Source organism: Vombatus ursinus, unplaced genomic scaffold (assembly GCF_900497805.2).
Source record: "Vombatus ursinus unplaced genomic scaffold, bare-nosed wombat genome assembly UNPS02014818.1, whole genome shotgun sequence".
Classification (NCBI taxonomy): Eukaryota; Metazoa; Chordata; class Mammalia; order Diprotodontia; family Vombatidae; genus Vombatus; species Vombatus ursinus.
The window spans coordinates 3,451,590-3,474,096 of record NW_020954596.1 but is presented as its reverse complement, the minus strand read 5'-3'; the positions used below and the strand labels follow the sequence as shown (position 1 = coordinate 3,474,096).

General features: G+C 55.5%; 5 protein-coding genes and 1 long non-coding RNA gene across 11 annotated transcripts in view; 3 read left to right on the top strand and 3 right to left on the bottom strand.

Annotated features, from left to right (window-relative positions):
* Positions 1-8,099, top strand: CCDC142 (coiled-coil domain containing 142). 3 transcript variants are annotated; one of them, XM_027836075.1, is made up of 11 exons: positions 1-279; positions 457-1,326; positions 1,597-1,683; positions 1,771-1,932; positions 2,018-2,154; positions 2,573-2,686; positions 4,822-4,936; positions 5,146-5,323; positions 5,443-5,642; positions 5,879-6,555; positions 8,010-8,099. In XM_027836075.1, the coding sequence occupies exons 1-10, from the start codon at positions 213-215 to the stop codon at positions 6,136-6,138; spliced, it is 2,190 nt and encodes a 729-aa protein (XP_027691876.1). In that variant the 5' UTR covers positions 1-212; the 3' UTR covers positions 6,139-6,555; positions 8,010-8,099. The 3 variants fall into 3 exon arrangements, with proteins under 3 accessions (XP_027691876.1, XP_027691875.1, XP_027691877.1); XM_027836074.1 differs by having other exon boundaries at positions 403-1,326; XM_027836076.1 differs by lacking the exon at positions 8,010-8,099 and having other exon boundaries at positions 403-1,326; positions 5,571-5,642; positions 5,879-5,971.
* On the bottom strand, positions 4,428-5,517 carry LOC114023457. Its single transcript, XR_003566790.1, has 3 exons — positions 5,426-5,517; positions 5,258-5,329; positions 4,428-4,738 (listed from the first exon to the last, which is right to left on the bottom strand). It is a non-coding gene; the product is annotated as an uncharacterized LOC114023457 (long non-coding RNA).
* An 800-nt stretch (positions 8,100-8,899) lies between the features above and the next one.
* On the top strand, positions 8,900-12,223 carry MOGS (mannosyl-oligosaccharide glucosidase). The gene is made up of 4 exons (XM_027836073.1): positions 8,900-9,007; positions 9,114-9,343; positions 9,727-9,923; positions 10,147-12,223. Exons 1-4 carry the CDS (start codon positions 8,974-8,976, stop codon positions 11,888-11,890), a joined length of 2,205 nt encoding a protein of 734 aa, XP_027691874.1. The 5' UTR covers positions 8,900-8,973; the 3' UTR covers positions 11,891-12,223.
* A 97-nt stretch (positions 12,224-12,320) lies between these two features.
* Positions 12,321-14,989, bottom strand: WBP1 (WW domain binding protein 1). Its single transcript, XM_027836083.1, has 4 exons — positions 14,370-14,989; positions 13,555-13,657; positions 13,161-13,337; positions 12,321-13,013 (listed from the first exon to the last, which is right to left on the bottom strand). Exons 1-4 carry the CDS (start codon positions 14,430-14,432, stop codon positions 12,505-12,507), a joined length of 852 nt encoding a protein of 283 aa, XP_027691884.1. The 5' UTR covers positions 14,433-14,989; the 3' UTR covers positions 12,321-12,504.
* On the bottom strand, positions 13,826-18,829 carry INO80B (INO80 complex subunit B). The gene is made up of 5 exons (XM_027836082.1): positions 17,503-18,829; positions 16,923-17,124; positions 15,917-16,035; positions 15,653-15,822; positions 13,826-15,552 (listed from the first exon to the last, which is right to left on the bottom strand). Exons 1-5 carry the CDS (start codon positions 17,558-17,560, stop codon positions 15,016-15,018), a joined length of 1,086 nt encoding a protein of 361 aa, XP_027691883.1. The 5' UTR covers positions 17,561-18,829; the 3' UTR covers positions 13,826-15,015.
* A 54-nt stretch (positions 18,830-18,883) lies between these two features.
* The window catches only part of RTKN (rhotekin), a 17,265-nt gene continuing 13,641 nt past the window's right edge, over positions 18,884-22,507 (top strand). Inside the window, exons 1-2 of one of the 4 annotated variants that reach the window (XM_027836079.1) lie at positions 21,589-21,666; positions 22,104-22,456. In XM_027836079.1, coding sequence (XP_027691880.1) covers positions 22,385-22,456 — 72 coding nt within the window. In that variant the 5' untranslated portion in view covers positions 21,589-21,666; positions 22,104-22,384. Of the gene's footprint in view, positions 19,638-21,588; positions 21,667-21,719; positions 22,457-22,507 lie in introns of those variants that run through there. The other 3 variants (XM_027836077.1, XM_027836081.1, XM_027836078.1) reach the window with 3 other exon arrangements.

Sequence of the window (22,507 nt, the reverse complement as noted above, 5' to 3'; positions counted from 1 at the left end):
CCTGGGGTCGGTTCCTGGTTTTAGTGGGGTTGGGATGGTCACTTGGGTTCTCCTCCCTGGAACATGACAGCGTGGGCTCTGAGGCCGGCGTACCGTGGGTGCGGTGAGGTCTTTGACAGGTGCTTCACCTGTCCCGGGCTGGGTGTTGATCGCTAGGCCAGCGGCCACCTTGTTCTCGCTCCAGCCGCCCTGACCCTGACCTCGCTGCCGCTATGTCCCGGACGTCCGGGTCTGGGGGCTTCCTGCCCCCGCTGTGGCCGCCGCCTCCTGGGGAGCCAGGTGAGAATGGGAGCGCTCCGGGGAGGTGCCTGTGCGCTCGGCCTTCGGGGCGGGAGCCGGGGAGGTGCGGAACGGAACGTGGTTGTTCCGAAGGGTCAGGCGTGGGGACTGTGGCCATTTCAGGTAGCGTTTGGCAAGACGGCAAATTCGAGCCAGGACCCTTGTGGCCTCCCATAGGTCAGCTGTGGTGGACCCGGGCAATTAAGGGGCAGGATGGGGCCATCAAGGAAGGAGAAGAGACGGACTTGGTGGCATGGAGAGGAGCGAGCCGGGCTGCCTTCTCTGGGCCCCGCCTGCCTGCGGCCCTACAGTGGCTCCGAGCCGTCCTGCTGCGGCTGCAGAGGGAGCGCGAGGAGCTCCTCCTGGCCCGGGACTGCGTTCGTTCCCTTCAAACCACGCTGTGCTTCTTGAAAGCCCCCCGACCGATTGTTGCCCTGCCCCAGCTGTGCTGGGAGCTGCTTCCACACAGCCCTCATGGGACCACCCTTCGCCTTAGGGCCCACACTGACCCCCAGTTTCGGCCTCTGGTACTTCCGCTTGGCTTAGCGATACAGAGACTGGACATGGCCATTGAAGAGCAACTGAAGGTCTTGGGCCAGGCTTCCCCCAGTCCTGCCTTGGTGTCCCAGATCAGTGAACTCCTTCAGGTTCTCCCTGCCTACCACCAGATGCTGGCAGTGGCTGTGGGGGCTGTCCCAAGAGCAGCGCGTCCCTTTCCGCCTAGTCGAGTGCTCAGACTGTTGGCCAGGGAACGGGGCAGACAAGGAGCGGAGAGGCTCTGGATGGGTCTCCAGGAATCCAAGCTTCAGACCCAGCTACATAAGCTTTGCCGGGAAGAACGAGAACTGCTTCCTGGGTTGTTGGGCCTGCTGGGAGACACTGGGGTTCCAGGGAGTGGTTCTCGGGGCTTGGGAGGGTCCCGGCAGCTGTGGGGCCAGTATTGGAGTCTCTTCTGGGCAGCATGTGCCCAGAACCTTGGCCAGATACTGGGCCCTTGGGAAGACATTCAGAAGGCCGTGCGGCAGCTGAGAGGGGCACTGGATCAGGGTAAGTAACTAGGGAGAATTAATGTTTAAAAGTATTGGAGAGGGGAAGGCGCTCTAACCTATTTCTTAGTTGACTGGTTAGCATGTCCTCAAGAGGGACTGAGGGGGGTGAGTGACAGCTATACCCTTTCCTTTCTCCCTCCTGAGAGAGGGTCTTGAGGGCCACAGTCCCGGAAGAAAGGTAGTGCTGGATGGGGGAGGATCTATTTTCCATTTGTATGATTTATATGAGAACTGGGTGCACATGGCCACCTCCACCTCCTTCCCACAGCACCCGTGCCACAGGAATGTGAAAAGGAGCTGACTTCTCTGTGCCACTGTCTGCTCCAACAGGCACTGATCCAGATATGGGACCAAGGTGAGTTGGGGGAGGTAGTAATATCAAGCTCTAAGGCAATGAGATCATCCATATTCCAACACTACCCTTTTGCTTCCTCTGTCCTAGGTTTCTGCCGGGCCTTGGGATCTGCTCGTAGAGACCGTGGGATTATGCCTGTGTCTTGGGATGGCACTCCCTGCATTCGTACTACTGACCTCTTCCAACAACTCTTTCCTCCACTAACCTCTGCCCTTCAAGAACCGGGGTCAGTTTCTTGCCACTCTCCAGGTGAGGGCAGGGCTTCAGGGGGTTGATGGGATGCCAGGCTTCTCTATTTAAGTGCCATTCTTAGGACAGCCTTTTTCTTCCTCAGGGTCAGGGCCACCACCCCTAGCCCTTGGGCTTTGTACTCTTCAGGCCACCACCCTCTGGCTCCTCAGCAAATGTCAGCAGCATCTGGCCTCATGGGCCCCCAGACCCCTTCTGCTGCTGACCCAAAGGGAACTGCCTGTGAGTATCTCCTGTTCAGGGCAAGGAGGGGAGAAGGGACTGCTGTGGTCTCCGTATGAGGCAAAGAATGTATATGTATGTTACCAAGGGGAATGTTTGTGTGGAGCCTTGGTGGGGAGTGGTGGTGCAAATGACTTTGAGGATCTGAGTGTGTGAGAGTGTCACCATTTGTAAGTAGTGTTGATCTGGGGAGGGGGGAAATCTTAGAATTGAGAGTGATTTTGAAAGAGTATGGCAAAGGAGAATTTTCCTGTGTTTACGTGAGACCTAAAATTGTTGAAAGGAGGAATCTGTGAGTATCTCGCAAAGGAAGTCACTCAAAATGTGAGGATGGGTAGATTGTGATAGGGACTGCCAACTGACAGGCAGGTGAACTGAAGATCTAGTCTGGGCTCTAATCTTTGTGCTTCCTCCAAAGCTTCTGCTGTGTGAGGCAGAGGCCCTGGCAGCCTTGGTTTCTGAAGGGGCATCTGTCCTGGAACTGGACCAGCAGCTGGGAAAAGAGATTCAGAGACTGACAGCTCAGATCCAGGTAAGAACTAAAGAGTGATTGAGGGAAAGGGGTATGTCATTGTGAAAACAGCCACATCTTTGGAGACTGGAATGGGGCTGCCTGAATGGTCTTATGTTGGTAAATTCCATGGTTCTTTATATCCCAGTGGTGCTGAGTATAGAGCAGATGGCTGAATGGGAAAATAATGTCCTGTCAGGGACAAAATGAGGGAGCCAGAGGGCAGCTGGTTTTTGTTTTGTTTTGTTTTTTTGAAAAGATGATCCTCGTTAAGAGACTATATCCAGACAGTACTAGGGTCGTAGAAGCTTAGAGCTAGAAAGAATTTTACAGATGGGAAAACCGAGGTGCCTGGAGAAGGGACTTATCCAAGGTCCTTTAGCCAGTGAGTGATAGTGCTGTGACTGGAACCCCGATCTCCTGCCCATCTGTCTAGTATTTTTTAGGTTACACTTCATTGCCAGACGGGGATTTGGAGATGGCTAGACTGGAGTTTGTGAGAGAAGGCAGGACTGGGATTTCTCTCCATAGAGGATGGAAGCAGTGGGGAGAGTTGGACAAGACTAGATAGCTGAGAACAGAGCCTTCCATTTTATCTGCATATAGAGAGCACGAAGAACAGGAGCCACTCAGAGACCCAGAGGCAGCCCAGGAAAGGAGAGGGAGGCTGGGGACAGGAGAGCCCTGGGGCAGGGCCACCAAGAGGCTCCAGGAGAGAAGCACAGCTTGGGGAGGGGACAGTATTTGAGAACAGCATCTATGTTTCTGGCCCACAGCTTAAAATAGAAGAAAACAAACTCTTGCTAGAGACAGTCTACTTAATGACAAAATGGCAAAAATAAGAGTTGCTTGGAGTCTTTCTGGTTGTTTACATTAGAGTGCTTGTCCATATAGGGACAAGTTCATACACATACACACGAGTTCTTTACTTCTCCCAGACTTCTTCATTAGGTCACCGTTTCTCGGGAATCTACATTCCTTACTCTGCCATCCATTTTCCAACCAATAGGCACCCACTTCGTTGCCAGTTCTCCTACTATAAGAAAGTACTGGGCCTGTATACAAAGTCAGTATTTGGGATTTGTCATTGGCTGAATCAAGATACGTGCTCAGTGGTAGAGAATCTGTGGGTCCAAGGGAAGGGATGGCTTCACTGATTACTTCTCATAGAATTCAGGTTGTCTCCAGAATGTTTGGACTGATTCAAGCTCTCCTGGCTTTGTGTGCACTAAATCCTTATAATCTCCCTAGTACTTTTACCACAGAGCATTCCTGCCTTTGATCCTCTCTGTCACTTCAGTAGCCAGGAGGTAGCACCCTAGAGTCCTTCACTGGCATTTTTTATTAGTTACTAAAGCATTAAAAATAAGGTCATGGATAGTTTGCACTCGTTCACGTCCTGGTTGTGTGACCCTGGACATGTAACTCTGGCAAAGAACGAATTGCCTAGTCTGCAATTGGCACCAAGTTCCTTATCCATACACAGTGAAATCTGTGGTCCTGGAGAAGGGAGCTGGGAAGGGTGCTGTAGAGCACATCTGGGGGATGTTAACAAGGTGGAGGGTGACCAGGATTATGAAACCACTAAAGCTATTGACATCCTAGGATCAGTTGAAGGATGGAAGTGATTAGTGAAGGGAAAGGTTGATTTATTAATTGCCTGCTATGTGCCAGGCATTGTACTATGTGCTTTACAGCTATTCCTTTAATCCTCACAACAACCCTGCAAAGGGGGGGTGTGCTATTATACAGTTAAAGAAACTGAGGCAAAGAGGCTAAGTGGTAGCCCAGGGTCACAGAGCTAGTAAGTGTTAGAGGCCAGATTTGAACTTCACAAGTCATGTCAGAGAAGGGTTAGATTTTTCTGCTTGGCTCTAGAAGGGAGAACTAGGCACAACGAGTGGTGCTCCAGGATGAGGTCTCCCCCCTCGAGGTCTTCAACTAGAGGCCACTAGTTTGGAAAGGGGAATCTGTGTCAGGTCTTTTATGCCCCATCCAGCCTGGTCATTATAACCTTTAAGCTTCTGCACGTCTTTCCGCCCTAGAATTACAGGAGCTTCTCATCTCAGGGACCTAGAGCAAAGAAAAGGAAGCAGAGCTGTCTGAGTTTGAGCTGGAGCAGAAGCCGCAAAAACTCTTTTCCCTCACCCTCCCAGATCCTGCCTGAGGAGTCTCTGTGTCTGTTCTCCCAAGAATGTTGGCGACAAGCCGCCAAGGGCTTCCAGCTCCATATGCCCCAGGGTCGTCACTGGAGGCTGAGGTTCCGATCTGGTAACTCCTCCCCCGGGGCCTAGAATTCCCGCAACCAGTCTTCCAATAAGCTTCGTAACTCCCCCTTCATTCTTTCCTGTCCTTGGTCTAGTCTTTGTCCCTGTGGCCTCTTCTCCCTATCCCACTTCAGTCTCCATGGTTCTGTTCCCCACCCCAAATCATACAAAGGGACTGCTGAGCTTCATTTTCTGCCCTCCCCCCTTCTCCAGAACTCCCCAGCATCCCCAGTGACTATGCAGAGTTGGTAGTGGGAGCTGTTCTGGGGCCTGTGCTGCAGGGGGTACAGGGATTGCCCCCCCAGGCCCAAGGGCCCCCACTCACACAGGCCTTGACTGCACTTCTTGACGCCTGGCTCAACCACATTCTCACTCAGAAGATCCGGTTCAGGTAGGCCTGGGATGGGGGAGAGGAGGGAGTAGCTGTGGAAAGTCCAGGGGTGGAAGAACGGAGATGGGCTAGGAAGAGGAAGAGTTGGGTCTAGGCACGGACCTTGCTCTGGCCCTCAGCCTGCAGGGAGCACTGCAGCTGAGGCAGGATTTTGCAGTGGTTCGGGGTCTGCTGGAAGAGGAGCAGTGGGGTCTGGCCCCTGAACTTCGTCAGGCTTTGCTCACACTCAGCGTCTTCCATCGGGCAGATGGGGCCCTGTTGTGTCTGCTGCAGCAGCCAGTGCCTGGAAGCCGTACCTACAGGGGGCCCCCATGCTGTTGTGAGTGTTTCTTACCACTACCTCCAGGCCACAGTATTTATTCCACATAAGCATACACAGTGACCCACTTGCTACCCCAGGACAAATAACCCATTCTCAGCCTCTGTCTTACTTATACCTATGGCGTCTGGACCCATCAAGCTGTCTCCTAGCTCCCTTTTCTGTACACAAAAACTTGTCGGTCACCCCATACTCATCTACTAACCTGTTCTTCACCCTACCCCTAATCTCGCTAGGTTCCTGTAACAAGATCCAGACTCCTGAACTACCCAGTAGCAGCCTCAACAGCCTAGAGAACCTAGAACCACCTCCCCTGCGTCCTGGGGTCACTCTTGTTCAAACGGCTCAACTTCTCAGCACTCTTCGAGGTGGAGGACCCAGCCCTGAGGCTTACCTGGCAGGCAGCCAGCAGGCCTGGCTGGCCCTTCGGCAGCACCGATCCTCACGATGGCATCTGCCTGGCTTTCTTTGCATGCGAACTAGTCCTGAACCCTGATAACAGAACATGGAAACTGGGAAAATAGAGAGACCAGAACAATTTAAGTCCGAAGAAGCCTAGAAATCTTTGACACCAGAATCTGAACCAAGTCTAGAGGAGCTTAGAACCTGGAACTAGGGGAAGCATGGAGCTATGTCTGGAATGGAAGTGGAGCGGCATCTAGAGGAGCTCACTACCTAGAGGCAACAGGAGCCCAGGGTCTACAGCCATGTATCAAGAGCCTAGAACCCAAAGGTGCCCAGGGTTTGAGAACCAGCTACCAAAAACACTGGGACCCTGCGCTACAAATCCAAAGAAATTTGAGCCCAGGAGGTCCGGGCCTTGTGTGGGCCTAAAGATTGAGAACCTCATGCCTTAGACTAGACATAAGTGATTGCAGCAAAAGAAGGGGAGGAACCAGAAAATTCTGCATATGTAAGTGCCAAGAGCTGCCCCCATTTTCTAGCGCTTTGCCCCTAACACCTCAGGGCTGATGTGCTTTTTCTGAACTTGACAAAACTAGTCCGTCTCTCCTTGTCACAAACAAGGTACTATTTCCACATGTCAGGAGACGTTTATTAAGCACTTAGTTGTTCATGATTTTGTACTAGGTTACCAGGGAGATGATGAGAAATGGAATGAGGTTCCTGTTCTCCAGTAGCTCACAGCCTAGTAGAGAAGAAAAGGAATGAATACAGGGAGCATAGCATAGGGTTGAAATCTGAAGACCTGGAGTTGGAGAACTTGGGGTTTGAATCTTGACTGCTCTTCACTATCTCTTGTCATCACTTGACAAATTACTTCATCCTCCAGGGCCTCAGTTTCCTGTTCTGTAAAATGGGCAGTTGGACCAGGTTGTTGAGGTATCCTCCAAGCGCTCAAACATAGGGCACACTGGATGGTATGTTAAAGAGAAATGAAAGTGAGATGACTGCCAGCTGAGTGGATAAAGAAAGGGATTTAAACTAGGCCTTTAAGTCCAAAGATGATTTCTGCACCTCCTGGAAACAGGGAATGATGTGAGCAAAGCCACTGAGGTGAGAAAGGGGTACAGTTGTTCAAGGAACAGTGATGTTGGTTTGGGCAGGGGAAAGGTAGGTGTGATTCAGGTTCTGGGCCAGGTTTAATGCCCCACCGAAGGTTGGACTTTGTCCCACAGATCTTGGGCAGAAATTAGAAAAATCTGAGCAGAGGCTTAAAGATGAATCTGGCAGCATCTCCCAGATGGTGAACAGTGCAGGCAGAAGAGTGATTGCCACTGTAAAGGTGATGAGAACTTGGGCAGAAGTTGGTGGCCAAGGGGTGGAAAGGAGGAAGGTACGACTGGTTTCAAGCCTGACCTGGGGGTGGGGAAATGGTGCCAGGGATAAATTAGGAAGAGGCAGAGGAGCACGAGGAGACAACGAACTTGGTTTCAGACATAGATGTAAGAAAATAGGGAGAGACCACTAGAAATGGTAGAAGGCTGGCACGGGCAGTGCAAAGAGGGCAAGGCCGAAGCACTTCGCGAGCGTCCCATGGCTGCAGCTGGCCGCTTCCGCGGGGGCGGGAGGAAGGCGCATCCAAGGCCAGCCTTTCTCCCCTTGGCCCTTTTCAGTAAGGTCCAGGGGGCTCGTGGGCGTGCCGAGACGGCCCCGCCCTCTTGCGGGCTCTGGAAGCGGACTACATGTCCCAGCATGCTTCGGCTACGGCAGTTCTGGAGGGCGCCATGGCGGGGACTGCGGGGAGGAAGCTGGGGCTGCAGGCGGTTAAGCGAGTGTTGGTTCGTTTCTGCCCCTTTGAGAACAACGTAGAGGCGACGAGGTAAAGGGACGCTCCCGATCCCTGCCCTGCCCGCTTTCTTCGGGTCCCCTCTCACGCCCTCTGCTTTTTTCTCCTCCCGATCGCAGGAAGTTCCTCCAGGCTGTGAGCAGCGAGAAGGTGCGTGTCTCCAATCTCAACTGCACCGTGCAGGTGGACGTACGGCACGACGGCTCCGAGCCCTGCGTAGATGTGCTTTTCGGTGCGTTCGACCCCGGCACCCACTGCCCAGCATTCTCTCCCCATTTAACCTCCCCGCTTGACCGCCGTTTTTCCTTCTCCAGGAGACGGAGACCGGCTGATCCTTCGCGGCGCCCACCTCACGGTGCAAGAGATGCTCGCAGCCTTCGATTCCCGAGTCCAGGCCAAGAGCCGTACCTCTTCCGGGGAGAAGGGTTGAGGGCCTTGGCCGCCGGGAAGATGGGGGTAAGGGCTAGGGATGGAGCAAATAAAAGCGAGTCGTTACGGTCTCTGCCTGTATCTTTGTGTCTGTCCGGGGCTCCGAATGAGGGAGGGCAAGGACACTACCGACCCGGAGAAACGCCGCACACCAGCCGGTGGGCGGGGCGCACGCGTCACGTCCGCTTGCGCAGGCTCGTAGACTTCCGGTCTACCTGGCTGCCGGTGTGTGGCGGTCTTCTGACCCATCTGGTGGCCTCGGTGCCCAGGATGGCACGGGGCGAACGCAAGCGCCGGGCGGGACCCCCCGCGGACGCCCCCGGGCCTCGAGCTCCGGACAAGGCGGGCCGGGGCGGCCCGGGCAGGAGGCGGGAGGGCCGGGTTGGGGTGGGGCCGGCCGCTGGGCCCCGGCGGCCCGGGGGCCGCGGCGCCGGGGACCAGGGACCGGGGTCGGCGGCGCTGGCCGCCCTGGGCCTGGCGCTGGCGCTAGGCCTGGGCCTGGGCTTGTCGTGGCGCGGGATTCTGGCGTGGCAGCGGGCGAGGCGCGCCGTGACCCTGCACCCGGCGCCGCCCGCGCTGCCGCCCAACAGCTCCAACGCCGCGGCCGCCCCGGACCTCTTCTGGGGCACCTACCGGCCGCATGTCTACTTCGGCATGAAGACCCGCAGCCCTCGAGCGCCGGTCACCGGTAACCGTGGGAGAGGCCCGGCGGGCAGGGGCGGGGCAGGAGGACGGGGAGGGGCGGAGGAGGACTGGCCGCTGACCCCTGCCCGCTCCTCCACGTGCCCCCCCAGGCCTGATGTGGTTGCAGCAGGGGGCTACCCCGGGAACTCTGGGCCAGCTGCGGCACACGTGTGAGCAGGGCGACGGCGTGGGCCCCTACGGCTGGGAGCTGCACGACGGGGTCAGCTTCGGGCGGCAGCGGCTGCAGGACGGGCCCTTCGTGCTCACCACCGAGTTTGTGAAGAGGCCCGGCGGCAGCCACGGGGGAGACTGGAGCTGGAGGATCACGGCCGAGCCTCAGGTCAGGCCCCTCAAAGCCCTGCCAGAAACTCGGGGCTTCGCAGGTTTAGAGCAGGAAGGGGCCGGGCAGGTGGGGTTTCAGATTCTAGCGCTAGGCAGCCTCTACGGCCTGGAGGGGCTTTGTAGAGGAATCGGACTAATCCTTCGCCTTCACTCCCTTTAGCTCCTCTCCCAAGGAGGCGCTCCCGTTTCTCTTGCATCCCTTTTCCCGGACCCCCCCCCCCCACCCCCGCCACTACCACCAACACATGGCAGGCTTTGGCTGTTTAACATAATGTTTTCGGACTTGGGGTCCTAGTGGATATCACAACCAGGGGAATGGGTGCTGCGATACATTTTAACCAGTGTTTGATGACATCTGTTCCCCGATTTTCACCTTTTTAGACCCCAGAGGGCTCTGTGTCTCCTCTGCTCTCTTTGTTCTTCTATGTGGCCACTGATGGGCAGGGGACAGTGAGGCCAGATCCTGGGACAGGGGGGCAACTGAATGGCATCGATGGCCACACTGAGGAGCTTGGTGACTTCCGGCTAGTCCTTCTTCCTCCTACCAATGCCAAAGGGACAGCCTTGAAATATGGCAGGTAATGACAACGAAGGGTCACCCTCTCCCTCAAGCCCTGTGGCTTGACTCCACAGTTCCTCCTGAGACAAGTCTCTCTGGTCCCTTTAGGGACCGTGGCCCATTTCTCTATTGTGTCCTTTCCTGTTGACCCATGCACCTGCTAACCTTCCCCTCATACTTCTTCCTTGTCCCATTTAGTTTCTCTTCCTGCCAACTGACATGTATGCTCTTGTCTTTCACAGCTACAACGTTCTCTGGACGCCCAGCCCAGGGCTGCAGTTGCTGACTGAAGCTGTGAAGAGCCATCTTAATCGATGGTTCCAGCACCGGCCCCCTGGGGATTCCCCAGAACGATACCTGGGCCTCCCCGTGTCCTCTCAGTGGGACGGGGAAAACCCTCAGTCAGGCCGCACAGTGCACGGACAGGTTGTGGTCCAGCAGCTAACATTAAAGACTCCCTTCCGAGTTGAGCTGGTTTTTGAATCAGGAAGTGTGGGCTTGGGGGAATCCCGTCCTGGAGGTCGTCTGGCTGGGCCGGTGTTGTCCCAGGCCTTGGATACCCATGCCACAGCCTTTACTCACCGATTTGAGGAGACCTTTAGGCTGGGAGCACGAGGCCTAAGTTCAGGAGAGCAGGCGTTGGGCCGGGCAGCCCTAAGTGGGCTGTTGGGGGGCTTTGGGTATTTCTATGGACAGGGCCTGGTGTTACCAGATCCTGGGGATGAAGGGCCAGAGGAGCCAGCTGCAGCCCCATCCCTTTTCCCTCCAGCCCCACTATTCACAGCTGTACCCTCAAGATCCTTCTTCCCTCGTGGCTTTCTGTGGGATGAAGGTTTCCACCAGCTTGTGGTGCATCAATGGGAGCCACGTTTGACTCGGGAGGCCCTGGGCCACTGGCTTGGGCTGCTTAATGCTGATGGCTGGATTGGGCGAGAGCAGGTGCTGGGAGATGAGGCCAGGGCCCGTGTGCCCCCGCCTTTCCTGGTACAGAGGGCAGCCCATGCCAACCCACCATCCCTTTTGCTGCCTGTGATGCGCATGCTGGACGGTGGAGACACTGCTGACTTGGACTTCTTACGTACAGCTTTCCCCCGCCTCCAGGCCTGGTTTTCTTGGCTCCGACAAAGCCAGGCAGGCCCACTCCCTCTGTCCTACCGCTGGCGAGGACGGGACCAGGCTAATGCTGATCTCCTAAACCCTAAGACATTGCCCTCAGGTCTGGATGACTATCCTCGAGCTTCACACCCGTCACCAGATGAGCGGCATTTGGACTTGCGCTGCTGGGTGGCTTTTGGTGCCAGTGTGCTGGCCCGACTGGCACAAAAGCTTGGTGAGACCCAGGCAGAGACTGAGCTGGCTGATCTTGCAGCCAAATTGAAGGATGAGAATGGTCTGGACTCCTTGCATTGGGCCCCTGAGTTGGGTGCCTTTGCCGATTTTGGGAATCATACAGGAGCTGTTCGCCTTGCGAGGGGTCCACAGGGGCTGGTACGAGTGGTGGGGCATCCTCCTCCCCACCTGCAGTATGTTGATGCGTTGGGGTATGTCAGTCTCTTTCCACTGCTCCTCAGACTGCTGAGCCCTGACTCTCCACACCTGGGACCCCTGCTGGACCTGCTGGCAGACAGCCGACAATTATGGAGTCCTTTTGGTTTGCGATCATTGTCTGCCTCTAGCCCTCTCTATGGACGGCGCAACTCAGAGCATGACCCACCATACTGGCGAGGGGCTGTGTGGTTCAACGTCAACTACCTAGCACTGGGTGCCCTGGCTCACTATGGGCGCCTAGAGGGCCCCCACCAAGCCCATGCTTCTCAACTCCACACCCAACTTCGAACCAACCTTGTGGGAAATGTGTGGCGCCAGTACCGGGATACAGGTTTTTTATGGGAACAGTACAGTGATCGAGATGGTCATGGCATGGGCTCTCGGCCATTTCACGGCTGGACCAGTCTTGTGCTCCTTGCTATGGCCGAGGACTACTGATTCCCCCATCCTCCAAACACCCCTTCCCATGTCAACTCAGGACCAACTCACTGGCCAGCTTTCCCAAAATCACAATCACCCATCCTGGCCTTGCTAGGAACTGACTAATCCACCATTCCCTTAGTCCCTCTTTGCTGCTGCTGGGGATCAAGAGCCTCGTGTGTGGTGCAGGGGAGGGAGACAGGGGGTGGGGTCCTCTGCTCCAGAGCTCCTGGTCCCATGCCTGGAACTGTTCATCTCAGGTGTTGCCCCACCCATCTCCAGTAGTCTTGGTGGCAGGTGGTGGTGAAGTCAAGAGTTTATTTTTCTAAAATAAAAGTTACCTTCCTGTGACTTCTGGTCAATTAAGATCCCCTATTCTCTTCTAAACTCCCCTCCTTTGAATCTTTTCCTGCCTTTAACCCAAAGCTACAAATAATTCAAATTCACATCTGGCTAGTTAAATCTCTTTAATAAGGAAACCTGAGGTGTTGGGTATGTGTATGGGAAGGGCACCCACCACTCTTTTCCTATATGCAATTGCCACAGCCAGAATCCCTTCCCCCTAGGGCCAGAGTTTCCTAGCCCCTTTCTGGCTGACACCATCAGGGAAGAGAGGCCCCGGTTCCAGGACCTCACAGAGCACAGCTCTGCCTGGGCCCAGGCCCTTCAGGGGAGACTGGGAATTCACAGGGAACAGGATCAGCAAGGGCTGAATTCAGGGAACAGGCATTGCTATCCTGGAGTGGGGGTGGCTCTGCACACCCCAGTTTGGCAGGACCCTGGTCAACTAGACCGTGGCAGGTGCCTGGACACAGCTCAATTCCTGAATCTCCAGTCAGCCTTCGATGGCGGCAGGACTGATTTGGGCATGCTGGACTCTCCCCTTCCCCCATATCCCCAGGTTGACCTTGGGCAACTATCCCAGCCCCACACTCCCATTCTACCCCATGTGGGTGGGTCCTGGAAGAGGCCCCGAGAGGACCAGGTGGGGAAGGGGGGCAGCTGGAGGCACAGGAACAGCTGGTGCAGTCACTGGAGCTGGGTGATGGGGGCCCAGGGGCCACACTGTATGGGGGAGGTGGAGTTCCAGGGCGGCAAGCTACATCCTCATAGGCAGGAAGCTTGAAAGAGGTGAGAAGGCCTGAAAACAGAATAGACAAGCCAGGGCCATGAGTGATTGGATATGTAGGAAATGGGAGGTGGTCAGTGCCGAGGCCAAGTGAGATAAGGTTGCATAAGGAAACTTGAGTGTTTCACCCCCTTGGAAACCCTAAGGTCAGTGGCTTACGTAAGTCAAGCATGGAGCCCCCTGAGCCAGGGACACTTCCATGGTAGGCTCCATGATAAGCTAACAGGTTGATCTCACGCTGGCGTTGTTGCTGCTGCAAGCGGAGTTTGGCTCTACGATGGCGGAAGGCACAGCAGCAGCTAAAGAGGATGAGGATGGTCCAAAGCAGCCAGAACCCTGTTGGGATGAGGGGTGAGGGGCAATGCATAAGAAGTTTCAGAGAAGGACCCAAAACAGCTGAAGGAAATAGGTGTTCCTAGGACACGAGGTGAAGTGGGAGTGGAGGGGTAGGGGAAGGAGAGACATCCCTGTGGAATTCCAGGCTGCCCCTGGGACAATAAAGGACAATTATCCTTTGTGGGGAAGGGGATGGGAAGCTCCCTGGGACACTCACACCAGAGCTCATAGTAGTAGGTGCAGCAGCCAGTCTCTCCACAACAGTGGCCACTCTCACAAACATAGGGCTGATTGTTCACTCCCGGGCACAGTTCTCTAAGCTAGGAGGAAGAAATGGAGTCAGAGGAAACTACAGTAGGAAGGGGAGGAGGAGAGGGTGAAGGGGAGGGCACTCAACTCCTCAAGAACTGTAACAAAGAACAGAAATAAGACTTGTCTCCATACTAGGAAGCAGAACTAAGTAACGAGGAAAAACTGCACAAGCCACATTTCCTTGGACGTAAGTACAGAACTTTTAATTATTAGAGCTGTCCAGCAGTGAAAGCCTCAATAAGTGAGCTTCGTGTCAACAAGAGGGAGGAGCTCCAGCGTCGGTAGTATCACAGCCAGGGACGGGGAGCTCACTCCTACCAGGGGAGGTCGAAAGGCCACTTCCTAACTCCAGAGAGACACACATCCCCGCCCCCGCGCAACATTGAGTTCCCTCCACCTCCTGCCGCGAGCCTGAGCAGGCCGCACGAGCCCCCGAAGATGACTGGGCTGAGTCCCCCAGGCTAGATGTCTGCCTCCCACCTCCCCAAGAAATGCCCATCACCCTCCCCTGTGCCCTGACACCAATTGGGTTACAAAGACATACACAGAAGCTAGATGGGCCACACCTATCGCGACACCAAACGTGTTTCCCAATGAGCAAAGAAAAAGGTACTTCCGGGTAACCTCAGTTCCAGCAAGGAGTCAGGTGGAAGATGACGGGATCGCCTGTCGCGACAAGTTACTGGCCTGTCGCGACAGCAGACATTAGTTTCACGATACCTGTCGCACCCGGAGAGCCCCCCAAGTTTCGTGGCTGCCGTTCCCCGGACCGGCCCGCTCCATGCTGCTGCCTACAGGCCCGGGTAGGGAACTGCCACCTCCTCCGCCGGCCAGCCTGCCACTGCTTTCCGGGCCGCAACCACCATAGTCCCGGTCCAGACCATAGCTGCTACCGCCGCCATCGCTACCCGGACTCACAGCTGCCGAGCCTCGGAGCCTCTCAGCCAATCAGCAACGGAGTTGCGTCAGATCGCCACCAATCAAGGGCTGCTTCTTGAGGCTCGACCAATGGGAACAGCTTTCTAAAGCACTTCCGGAGACCAATGCGCTGCTGCGTCTCCACCATTCACCCAGACAACAGGAGCCCAGAAACAAAGGGTGAAGAAGCAATAGCCCAAAGACTATGATCGGCAGCACCAACAACCAATGGGAGGCATTAGTCCCGCCTCGTGGGAACCAAGTCCACCAACTAACGTTCTGAGCCTCAAGAGAAGGCCGCTTTTTCGGAGAGCAGTATCGAAGGATTGGCTGAGCTTCCCTCTTCAACATGGGCAGGAGGTGGGGAAAAGGGGAGCCCGAGGCGGATGTCGGGGGAGGACGGAGAAGCCGGGTCGCAGGGGGAAGGGAGCGGGAAGGGCGGGAGTCCTCACGTGGCCACTAGGGGGCCTGACGGGGCAGCCCCGGCGCCCTCGGGCAGCCCGAGCAGCAGCTGCAGGTTGATGCGGTAGCACTGCAGGCTGCAGAGCGGCTGGCCCGTGCGCGAGCAGGCGTAGCGCCGCGGGTGGGGACAGCCCGGAACGGAGCAGCGGGGGCGAGGGCCCGGCGGCGAAGGGGGCGGCGAGGCGGGGGCCGGCGTGGGTACGCCCACGGGGAAGGACAGGGTGGCGCCGCGGGCCCCACTGCTGTAGCGGACCATGGGCGTGGCGGCAGGCGGCCGGCCCCCGCGGCGCTCCCCACGCGCGCCTCCTCGGCCGCCACGGCTGCTGGGGGCTGCCGTCTTGGTGAGCCTCTCGATGGTCTGGTTCTTGTGCTCCTCGGCCCGGCGGGCGGCCTGCAGGCGCCTCTTCCGGGCCCGCTCTTCCCGCTTCATCAGCATCTCCTCGGTGAGCGCCGGCGCGCCCGCGGCCGCCGGCAGGGCGAGCATGGGCGAGGGTTGGCTGCGGGCCTTCTGCAGCAGGGCTCTCTGGGGGACACCGAGGAGGGGGCGCATGGTCAGAGGCAAGCCGGCCGGGCGCCCCGGCCCCTCCCCCGCCGCTGTCTCGGAAAAGCCACCCCCCACCCACCTGTCGGGCTGTGAGCAGTCGCTCGTTGATTTCTTTCTTCAGGTCCCCGTTGTCGTCCAGCTCCCCCTTCTCCAGGGCGTCTAACCAGCGCTGCTCTTCTTCATCTTCTCGGCCTCCCAAGCCTCCAGCCAATTCCCCAAGAGGGGAAGGGGACAGGTTACTGTCTTCATCTGGGAACAGACGTGCGGGGTCAGGCAGGTTAGCCCAATCCAGCAAGGCCTCCGGGCAGCAGCTAATTCCCCAGCCCCCGAATCTGTCTCTCACCCAGCCAGGCTCGGTACTGCTCAATGGGGACTCCTTCCATCGGCTCTTCTTCATTGTCCACAACCATGAGGGGAGAAGGGGACCGGGGCTCCTCAGGGATCACAGTGAAGGTGGGGACGCTGGAGAAGAAGGACCCACCCCAGAATTCCAGTGAGAAACCTGGTCAACCTGGTCCTTTGCCTCCCCCCCATGTCTACTTGTCTAACCTAAACCTGCCCTTCCTTCTTGGCTCCTCCTGTGAGCTCCTTTCCTACCCTCCACATTCCGGATACCAAGTTAAGGCAACAAGTCAAATCCATGGGAATTGCAGCACCTTCTTTGCACCAGGCACTGTGCTAAGTGCTAGGGATCCAAAGAAAAGCAAAAACAGTCTCTGCTTTCAAGCAGGAGCTCACATTCTAATGAATAGTGTATCATCCAGCCCAGTCTCCTACCTCCTCCCAGTGTCATCCACCCAAGAGAAACCTTGGGCTCATTTTGGTGCCATGGATAAAGTAATGGGCTTGGAATCAGGAAAACCCATCTTCACGAGTTCAATCCAGCCTCAGACCCTTACTAGCTGCATGACCCTGGGCAAGTCACTTCACCTTATTTTCCTCAGTTTCCTCATCTGTAAAATGAGCTGGAGAAGGAAATGGCCAACCACTCCAGTATCTTTGCCAAGAAAACACCAAATGGGGTCACAGAGAGTCAGACAGCATTGAAACAAGAGCTGGCCTCACCTCAAAGATCAACCAGATCCTCCTCCCAGTCTAAATAAGGAGGGACCTGTTTAACTTTTCCTAACTCCTTGAACTCCCACACCAGTATGCAGTATAGCCCTCCCCCCAAAAGGACAGACAACTCCAACACTGTACCCATCTGGGAACTCAGCACTGCCCATAATGTCCCAGGATACTGAGTCCTTTCTTGGTAAGGAAACCCCAAGCCAGCCTTTCCCTGCCACCCCAAATCAGAACCCATGACACTATTACCCTTCCCTGGAGACACACACACTCGCACTTACCTTTTGGTACCCAAGACCTGTCCTCCCAGCTTGATCCTGAGCTTAAGCTGGGCTGGAGCTTGGGCAGGGCCAGAGGCAGTGCTGGGGAGGGGGGGGCCCGGTCCTTCCTCCTGATGCTGCTTCTTCTTGTGTTTCTTCTTGTGCTTCTTATGCTTCTTCTTGTGGCCACCGTGGCCGTGGCCACTCAGTTCCAGCTCTTCCCCTGGGGGTCAGCGCCGTTAGCTGGGGGTCCGGGCAGGGGCAACAACCGGGGCACACAACTTGGGCAGGCACCGGGGGCCCTTCCCGGGAGCTGGGGGGCGGGGAGGGGATGGAAGGGGGACTGTGGCTAGGCCGGGCCGTCTCCATGGCAACCAAGGAGGCGCCAAGGGGGGGGAGGAGTGCCCGTTGCTATGGAGATCGCGCGCTGGTTGTCCCAGTCTGACCAGCCCAGCCAGGCCCGACCCGTAGGGGCTCCTAGGAGGAGGCGCTTTGGGCTCCCACCCCCACTGCCCCCCGCAGGCCCTCAGCTGCGGACCCAGGAACTCTGGGAGGCGGGCCCTTTCCCACCTGGGCTTGAACCCTCCCGAGTACCACCTACCGGGTTCCGACCCCTCGGCGGCCCCGGAGGCGCCTCCGCGTCTCCACAGCTTGCTCATGGGCAGCCGTAGCTAATAAGGACTGGAAAAGACGGAGACACACGCGAACGACCCCCTTCCGCCCCGCGGAAGCTTGCTCCCGGAAATGGAATCACTCCCCTTCCGCTCGTGCCCAGGGCCGTCAGCCATCTTTGTGCGGAGTTGACCCGACGCCCAAATGCCTCCCCTGCAGAAACAGAGCCCGTCGGGTTCCTCTCCGCGGCCCGGGGGCGGGGCACCTGCCGCACACGCACACGCACGAATCCCCCTCCCACTCCACGGCCTCGTAGACCTGAAACACCTATCTCTTTACTGCAACCTTGGGTGAGAGGTTTTGTGCTCAATGCGTTGGAGAGGAACTCTTATTCCGAAGGCAGATTTTTGCTGGTTGAAAAAATATATATATAATTCTTTAAAGTTTTTTTTTAAAGCCAAGCCTGTGAAGTAGGAAGTGCAAGTGTCGTTATTCCCATTTTACAGACGAGAAAACTGAGGCAGAACGTCTTGAATCGTACACTGGATCACACAGCTAGGGAAGGTGTGGGTAGATGGATTCCAAATCAACGAATACAGGGTGTTATCTTAGTGCCGCTTTAAATCCACGCTAGAGTTTTACAACTATTAGCCACTAAATTAAGCTATTACAGCTTAAAATGGCACTAAGATTTGTAGACACTATTAGGTGCCTACCCCATGCATAGGTGTGTTTTTTTTTCTTTTGTTTTTTGCTAGAGACCTAGACCCAAAGACAGAAACAAGAATTCTCCACCTACAGCCTCTCAAACCAGTACTGTTTCCGAAATTTCACGTTTTGAGCTCCCGAAAGTTGAGACTTTCATTTCTGCATTTGTTTCCCCAGCACCTAACACTGTGCCTGGAACATAAACAGGTGCTTAATAAAAGCTTGTGGAGCTGGTTATTTGATTTTTCACTTCCTGTTTCTGGGCCTCAGTTTTCTCCTTGGTAGAATTAGAAGATAGAGCTCTAATGCCCTTTCCAGTTCTGATTTGATTCTAGTATTCTTCCCCATACCCATTCCCAAGTCTTTATGTGAATACACACTCGCGCGAGCGCTTTGAGAGCAGGGATTGTTTTTGCTTTTCCTCGTATCTCTGATGCTTAGCACATAGTAGGCGCTTAATAAATTCTTGTTTACTTCACACGCGACACATGTATAAATAACCATCCTGCCCCTATACGTGCACACATGTATCCACAATCAGAGGAACGCTCCCCTCATTCCTGCGTTCACCTTTACGCACATCCACATTAGCACCTACAATGCAGAGTTTTCAACCACACCCGTTTCTTCCCAGATTTTCACTTTCTGCTTTGCAATCCTAGAGCCCTCTCTAGGGTGTCCCTAAGCAGAGAAGTGGACCTCTTGGGAACTGGGAAGAAGCCATTTCTAACCGAGACACTCTCCTGCCGATTAGCGGAGAGGGTGGAGCCAGCAGCCCAAAGAGCCTCCTTGGCCCCGCCCTTGCTTCAGGTAAGCCGCCCTCCCCCTCGGTCCCCAAAAACAGTCTCCAAGCCTTAGTTCAGATTGGATGCTGTTCTAACCAACTTCGCTCTTAATGCGCGGTTGGTTCAGGTGTCCGCTCTGGGGCGGGGCTCTTCTCGAGGTAATTCTGGACTGAGCGTTCCTTCTCATTCGTGTCATAGGTGTCCCCTCCCGAGGCCAGGGGGCGGGTGAAGTTTGGCAGCAGAGTAACTGGGAGATTCCCGGGCTTTGAGAGTGGGTGAGGGGGCCGGGCCAGGCGTGGCTGGGCGTGAAGGGACGGGACAAAGCCAGGCAGGACAAGACAGGAGCCCAGAGGAGATGAGAGGAAGTCCGGAACTGAGATTAGGGAAATCCGAGGCTTGGTGGTAACAGAAAACAAATCGAAAAAATAATCCATCAAGCAGACAAAAAAAGCCTAAACGGGCGGCCTGGGACAAAAGAACTAGGGAAAGGGTCTGGTCCGGTCCAGTGTTAGACTGAACAATGTTTTCCCGGAATCACCGGAGTCGGGTCACTGTAGCCCGGGGTTCTGCCCTGGAGATGGAGTTCAAACGCGGCCGCTTTCGCCTCAGCCTATTCTGCGACACCCCAGAGGTAGGAGACCCTCCTCACCCTTCCCAGTGTCTCTTGCCGCCTCCTACGGTTTGCCCCCCTTCCTTTCGCCTGTAAGGGGTGGGGCAAGGGGTGGACCTTGCAAGTGCCACAATCAGGGTATCAAGGGTGTTGGCTTAGAAAGGCACTAACTGCGGCCCCGGCCGACTTTTCCCAGCCTCAAGTTGTATTCGATTGGGCTGGCCCAATCAGGGAAAATATCCAGCTTGAGCCTCATTTCAGTGGTCCCAGTTAAGACTTCAAAACTTCCCCGAAGTTGGTTCCTCTTGGCCCACTCCATACACACATACCTGTAACCCTTCCATCATGTTCAGGATACCTGGAACCTCCTCTCCACACCAAAACCACCCTCTTAGGCCTGATTCTTAGAATCCTCTTGGACTCCAGAAAGCCCTCTCTACATCCAGTCTGGAGACTGATTTAGGTAGAATTGACAAGTGGTAAATGCTTGAAATGGAGATGTAAATAGTTCCTACCCCCAGGAGCTGGAATAACAGTGTGGTAGAGAAGAGGGGACACCAGTCGCTTTCCACTTCCCCTCCCCACTTATCCATCTTTGCTAAATTATTAGGCTCTCTCCATGGGTTCATTCTTAGGAATTAAGACTGGAGTTGGACCAGGGATGTCCCTAAATGGCCAAGCCATGATCTGGGATACTTATCTGGAAGAGTTACATACATACATACAGAGAGAGAGAGAGACAAAAACAGAGAGACAGAGACAGAGAGGAGAATGGATATTGTCTTTCTAGTAGGGTTCGTGTGTGTGTGTGTGTGTGTGTGTGTGTGTGTGTGTGTGTGTGAGAGAGAGAGAGAGAGAGAGAGAGAGAGACTGTTGATTGTGGATTGTTGGGGGACTAAGTGAGAAAGAGGGAAAAATCCCAGAAAGAGGTCTCCAGTCACCTAGGGTCAGTGCCTTTCACTCAGACGGTTTTGTAGTGTGGTGAAATAGTACTCAGTTTAGTTAGAGGAGCTTGTTTAGCCAGATTTGGCTGCCTGTGTGATGTTGGTCAAGCAATTTCCTCTTTTTGGGTCTCAGTTTTCCTAACCAAGCATCAACAGCATCCTTGTACTAAATCGGGGGTTCTTAACCTTTTTTTTTGGTTTGTTTTATGGACTCCTTTGGAATTCTGTGAACCTTAAAGACCTCCTTTTGGGAATGTGTTAAAGTGCATAAAATAAAATACATAGAATTACAAAGCAAACCGGAGATTAGTGAAAATAAAAGATGTAATATTTTTCCTATCTAGTATCTGGCTTCCTTCTCCCTCCCGACCAGAAAAGGGTTACATATAAGGGCTCCACCTGCCCACTCCCTCATCCCCCCACCCCCACCCCAGCCGAGATTCCGGTTGAAACTCTGCTCTTTTCCTCCCCCTGGGAACAAAGGCCCTATTCATTGCTCTCTCCTCACCTACTCTTCTCCCTCTGCACAGCTGCCTCCGGGAAGGGAAGGGCTGGGAAGGTCTGGGCTGACTACTCTGAAATGCCACCCCCAGATTCTGTACACAAAGGGTCACCCACCCTGACGATGTGGACCCAGGAGTCAGAATCCCTAGGTCTAGGAATTACTGAGGTGTTTATTAGGGTAAAACTTTTAAGTAGTGGAAAGAAAAGGCTGTCCCCTCCTACCAGTCGAGGCCACCCTAGACCGATCCAAGAGGCGGGGCATGGATCTGAGGGCGGAGCTGAAAACGAAGACAACTGCCAGCCTGGGCTAGGCTGCAGAGTTTGGGAACACAGTCCTAGGCTAGAGGACACTCTGGACCCGAGAGAGAGAGGGGGGCTGGGCTTGGCCCGGGATAATAGGGCGGGGCCTGGATTACTGTGACCTTGTGGGTCACTGTGTGCTCCAGTGGGAGGGGGGCAAGAGCTGCAGCTGGCGGGGGACTGGGGCTGGTTTCCTGTCTGGAAGGGAAGGGGCCCAGAGAAGGGAGTATGTGTACAGGGGGGAAAGAGCTACATGCAGGCCCTGTCCACCTAGCCCCCTCTCTTTGCTGGAAAAGAGTGAGGTAACTGGGGAGGCTGGACTGGGTTGCACTGGGTTGGACCGAGGCGGGGCACAGCAGAGCATAGGAGGGGCAATTTGGAGCGGATGGGCTGTTCTCTGCGACTCACCCGTTTCTACTTCCCGGGCTCTGTAGCTGCCTCACTTTCTCCACACATCCATCCTCCCCACTAAACAGCCGACCCAGAGCCAGGTTTCCAGTTGGAAGCCTCCAACCTTCCTCATCTGCTCCTTGAGAACTCTTAACAACCATGTGAACCCTGCAGCCAAATGCTGCTTGGCCACCCCCCCCCCACCCTCTGCAAAATATCCCCATTCTACCCCCCCATGCCATCACATTACCCCTCACCCCCATCCATGTACACATTGGCCCTCTGTCCACTGGGCCAGTGATGTGGGCGGGGGCTAGGGAGGGAATGAAAGGCCCTTTCTCTTCCACAGCTGGGGAAGCAGCTGCCATCAGACCCAAACTGGATGCTCAAGTCTTCTAGGGGCCCCTCTGCCACTAGCCCCCCTCCCCTCGGTCAATTCTTCAGACCCTCCCTTCTCCCCTCCCACCTTCTTTTCCCTTCCCCTCCCTCTATCCCTTGCTCCCGCCTGGGGCGGTGTCAGCAGCAGTGGAGAAAGTTTGTCGTGGCAGCCTAAAGGGCCTGACTCGAGGGAGTTAGGGGGTTGAAGGGAGGAATCAGGGCTGCTTCAGGGCAGAGCTGAGGGCCACAGAGATGCAGGACAGATTGCACATCCTGGAAGACCTGAACATGCTGTATATCCGGCAGATGGCGCTCAGCCTAGAGGTAATACCCCCACCCCCACCCGCCAGGGGTGCATGAATGTGCCTGAGCCTC

Coding starts and splice junctions, on each gene's coding strand:
- CCDC142 (XM_027836074.1), top strand. CDS start 213: ATGTCCCGGACGTCCGGGTCTGGGGGCTTCCTGCCCCCGCTGTGGCCG. Junction 1,684..1,770: donor GATCCAGATATGGGACCAAG/GTGAGTTGGGGG, acceptor CCTCTGTCCTAG/GTTTCTGCCGGGCCTTGGGA. Junction 2,687..4,821: donor GACTGACAGCTCAGATCCAG/GTAAGAACTAAA, acceptor TCACCCTCCCAG/ATCCTGCCTGAGGAGTCTCT.
- MOGS (XM_027836073.1), top strand. CDS start 8,974: ATGAAGACCCGCAGCCCTCGAGCGCCGGTCACCG. Junction 9,344..9,726: donor GGATCACGGCCGAGCCTCAG/GTCAGGCCCCTC, acceptor TCACCTTTTTAG/ACCCCAGAGGGCTCTGTGTC. Junction 9,924..10,146: donor ACAGCCTTGAAATATGGCAG/GTAATGACAACG, acceptor TGTCTTTCACAG/CTACAACGTTCTCTGGACGC.
- WBP1 (XM_027836083.1), bottom strand. CDS start 14,432: ATGGAGCGGGCCGGTCCGGGGAACGGCAGCCACGAAACTTGGGGGGCT. Junction 13,338..13,554: donor CTACTACTATGAGCTCTGGT/GTGAGTGTCCCA, acceptor TCATCCCAACAG/GGTTCTGGCTGCTTTGGACC. Junction 13,014..13,160: donor GGGCTCCATGCTTGACTTAC/GTAAGCCACTGA, acceptor TTCTGTTTTCAG/GCCTTCTCACCTCTTTCAAG.
- INO80B (XM_027836082.1), bottom strand. CDS start 17,560: ATGAGCAAGCTGTGGAGACGCGGAGGCGCCTCCGGGGCCGCCGAGGGG. Junction 17,125..17,502: donor CGCCGAGGGGTCGGAACCCG/GTAGGTGGTACT, acceptor GCTGACCCCCAG/GGGAAGAGCTGGAACTGAGT. Junction 15,823..15,916: donor GCAGTACCGAGCCTGGCTGG/GTGAGAGACAGA, acceptor GTCTGTTCCCAG/ATGAAGACAGTAACCTGTCC.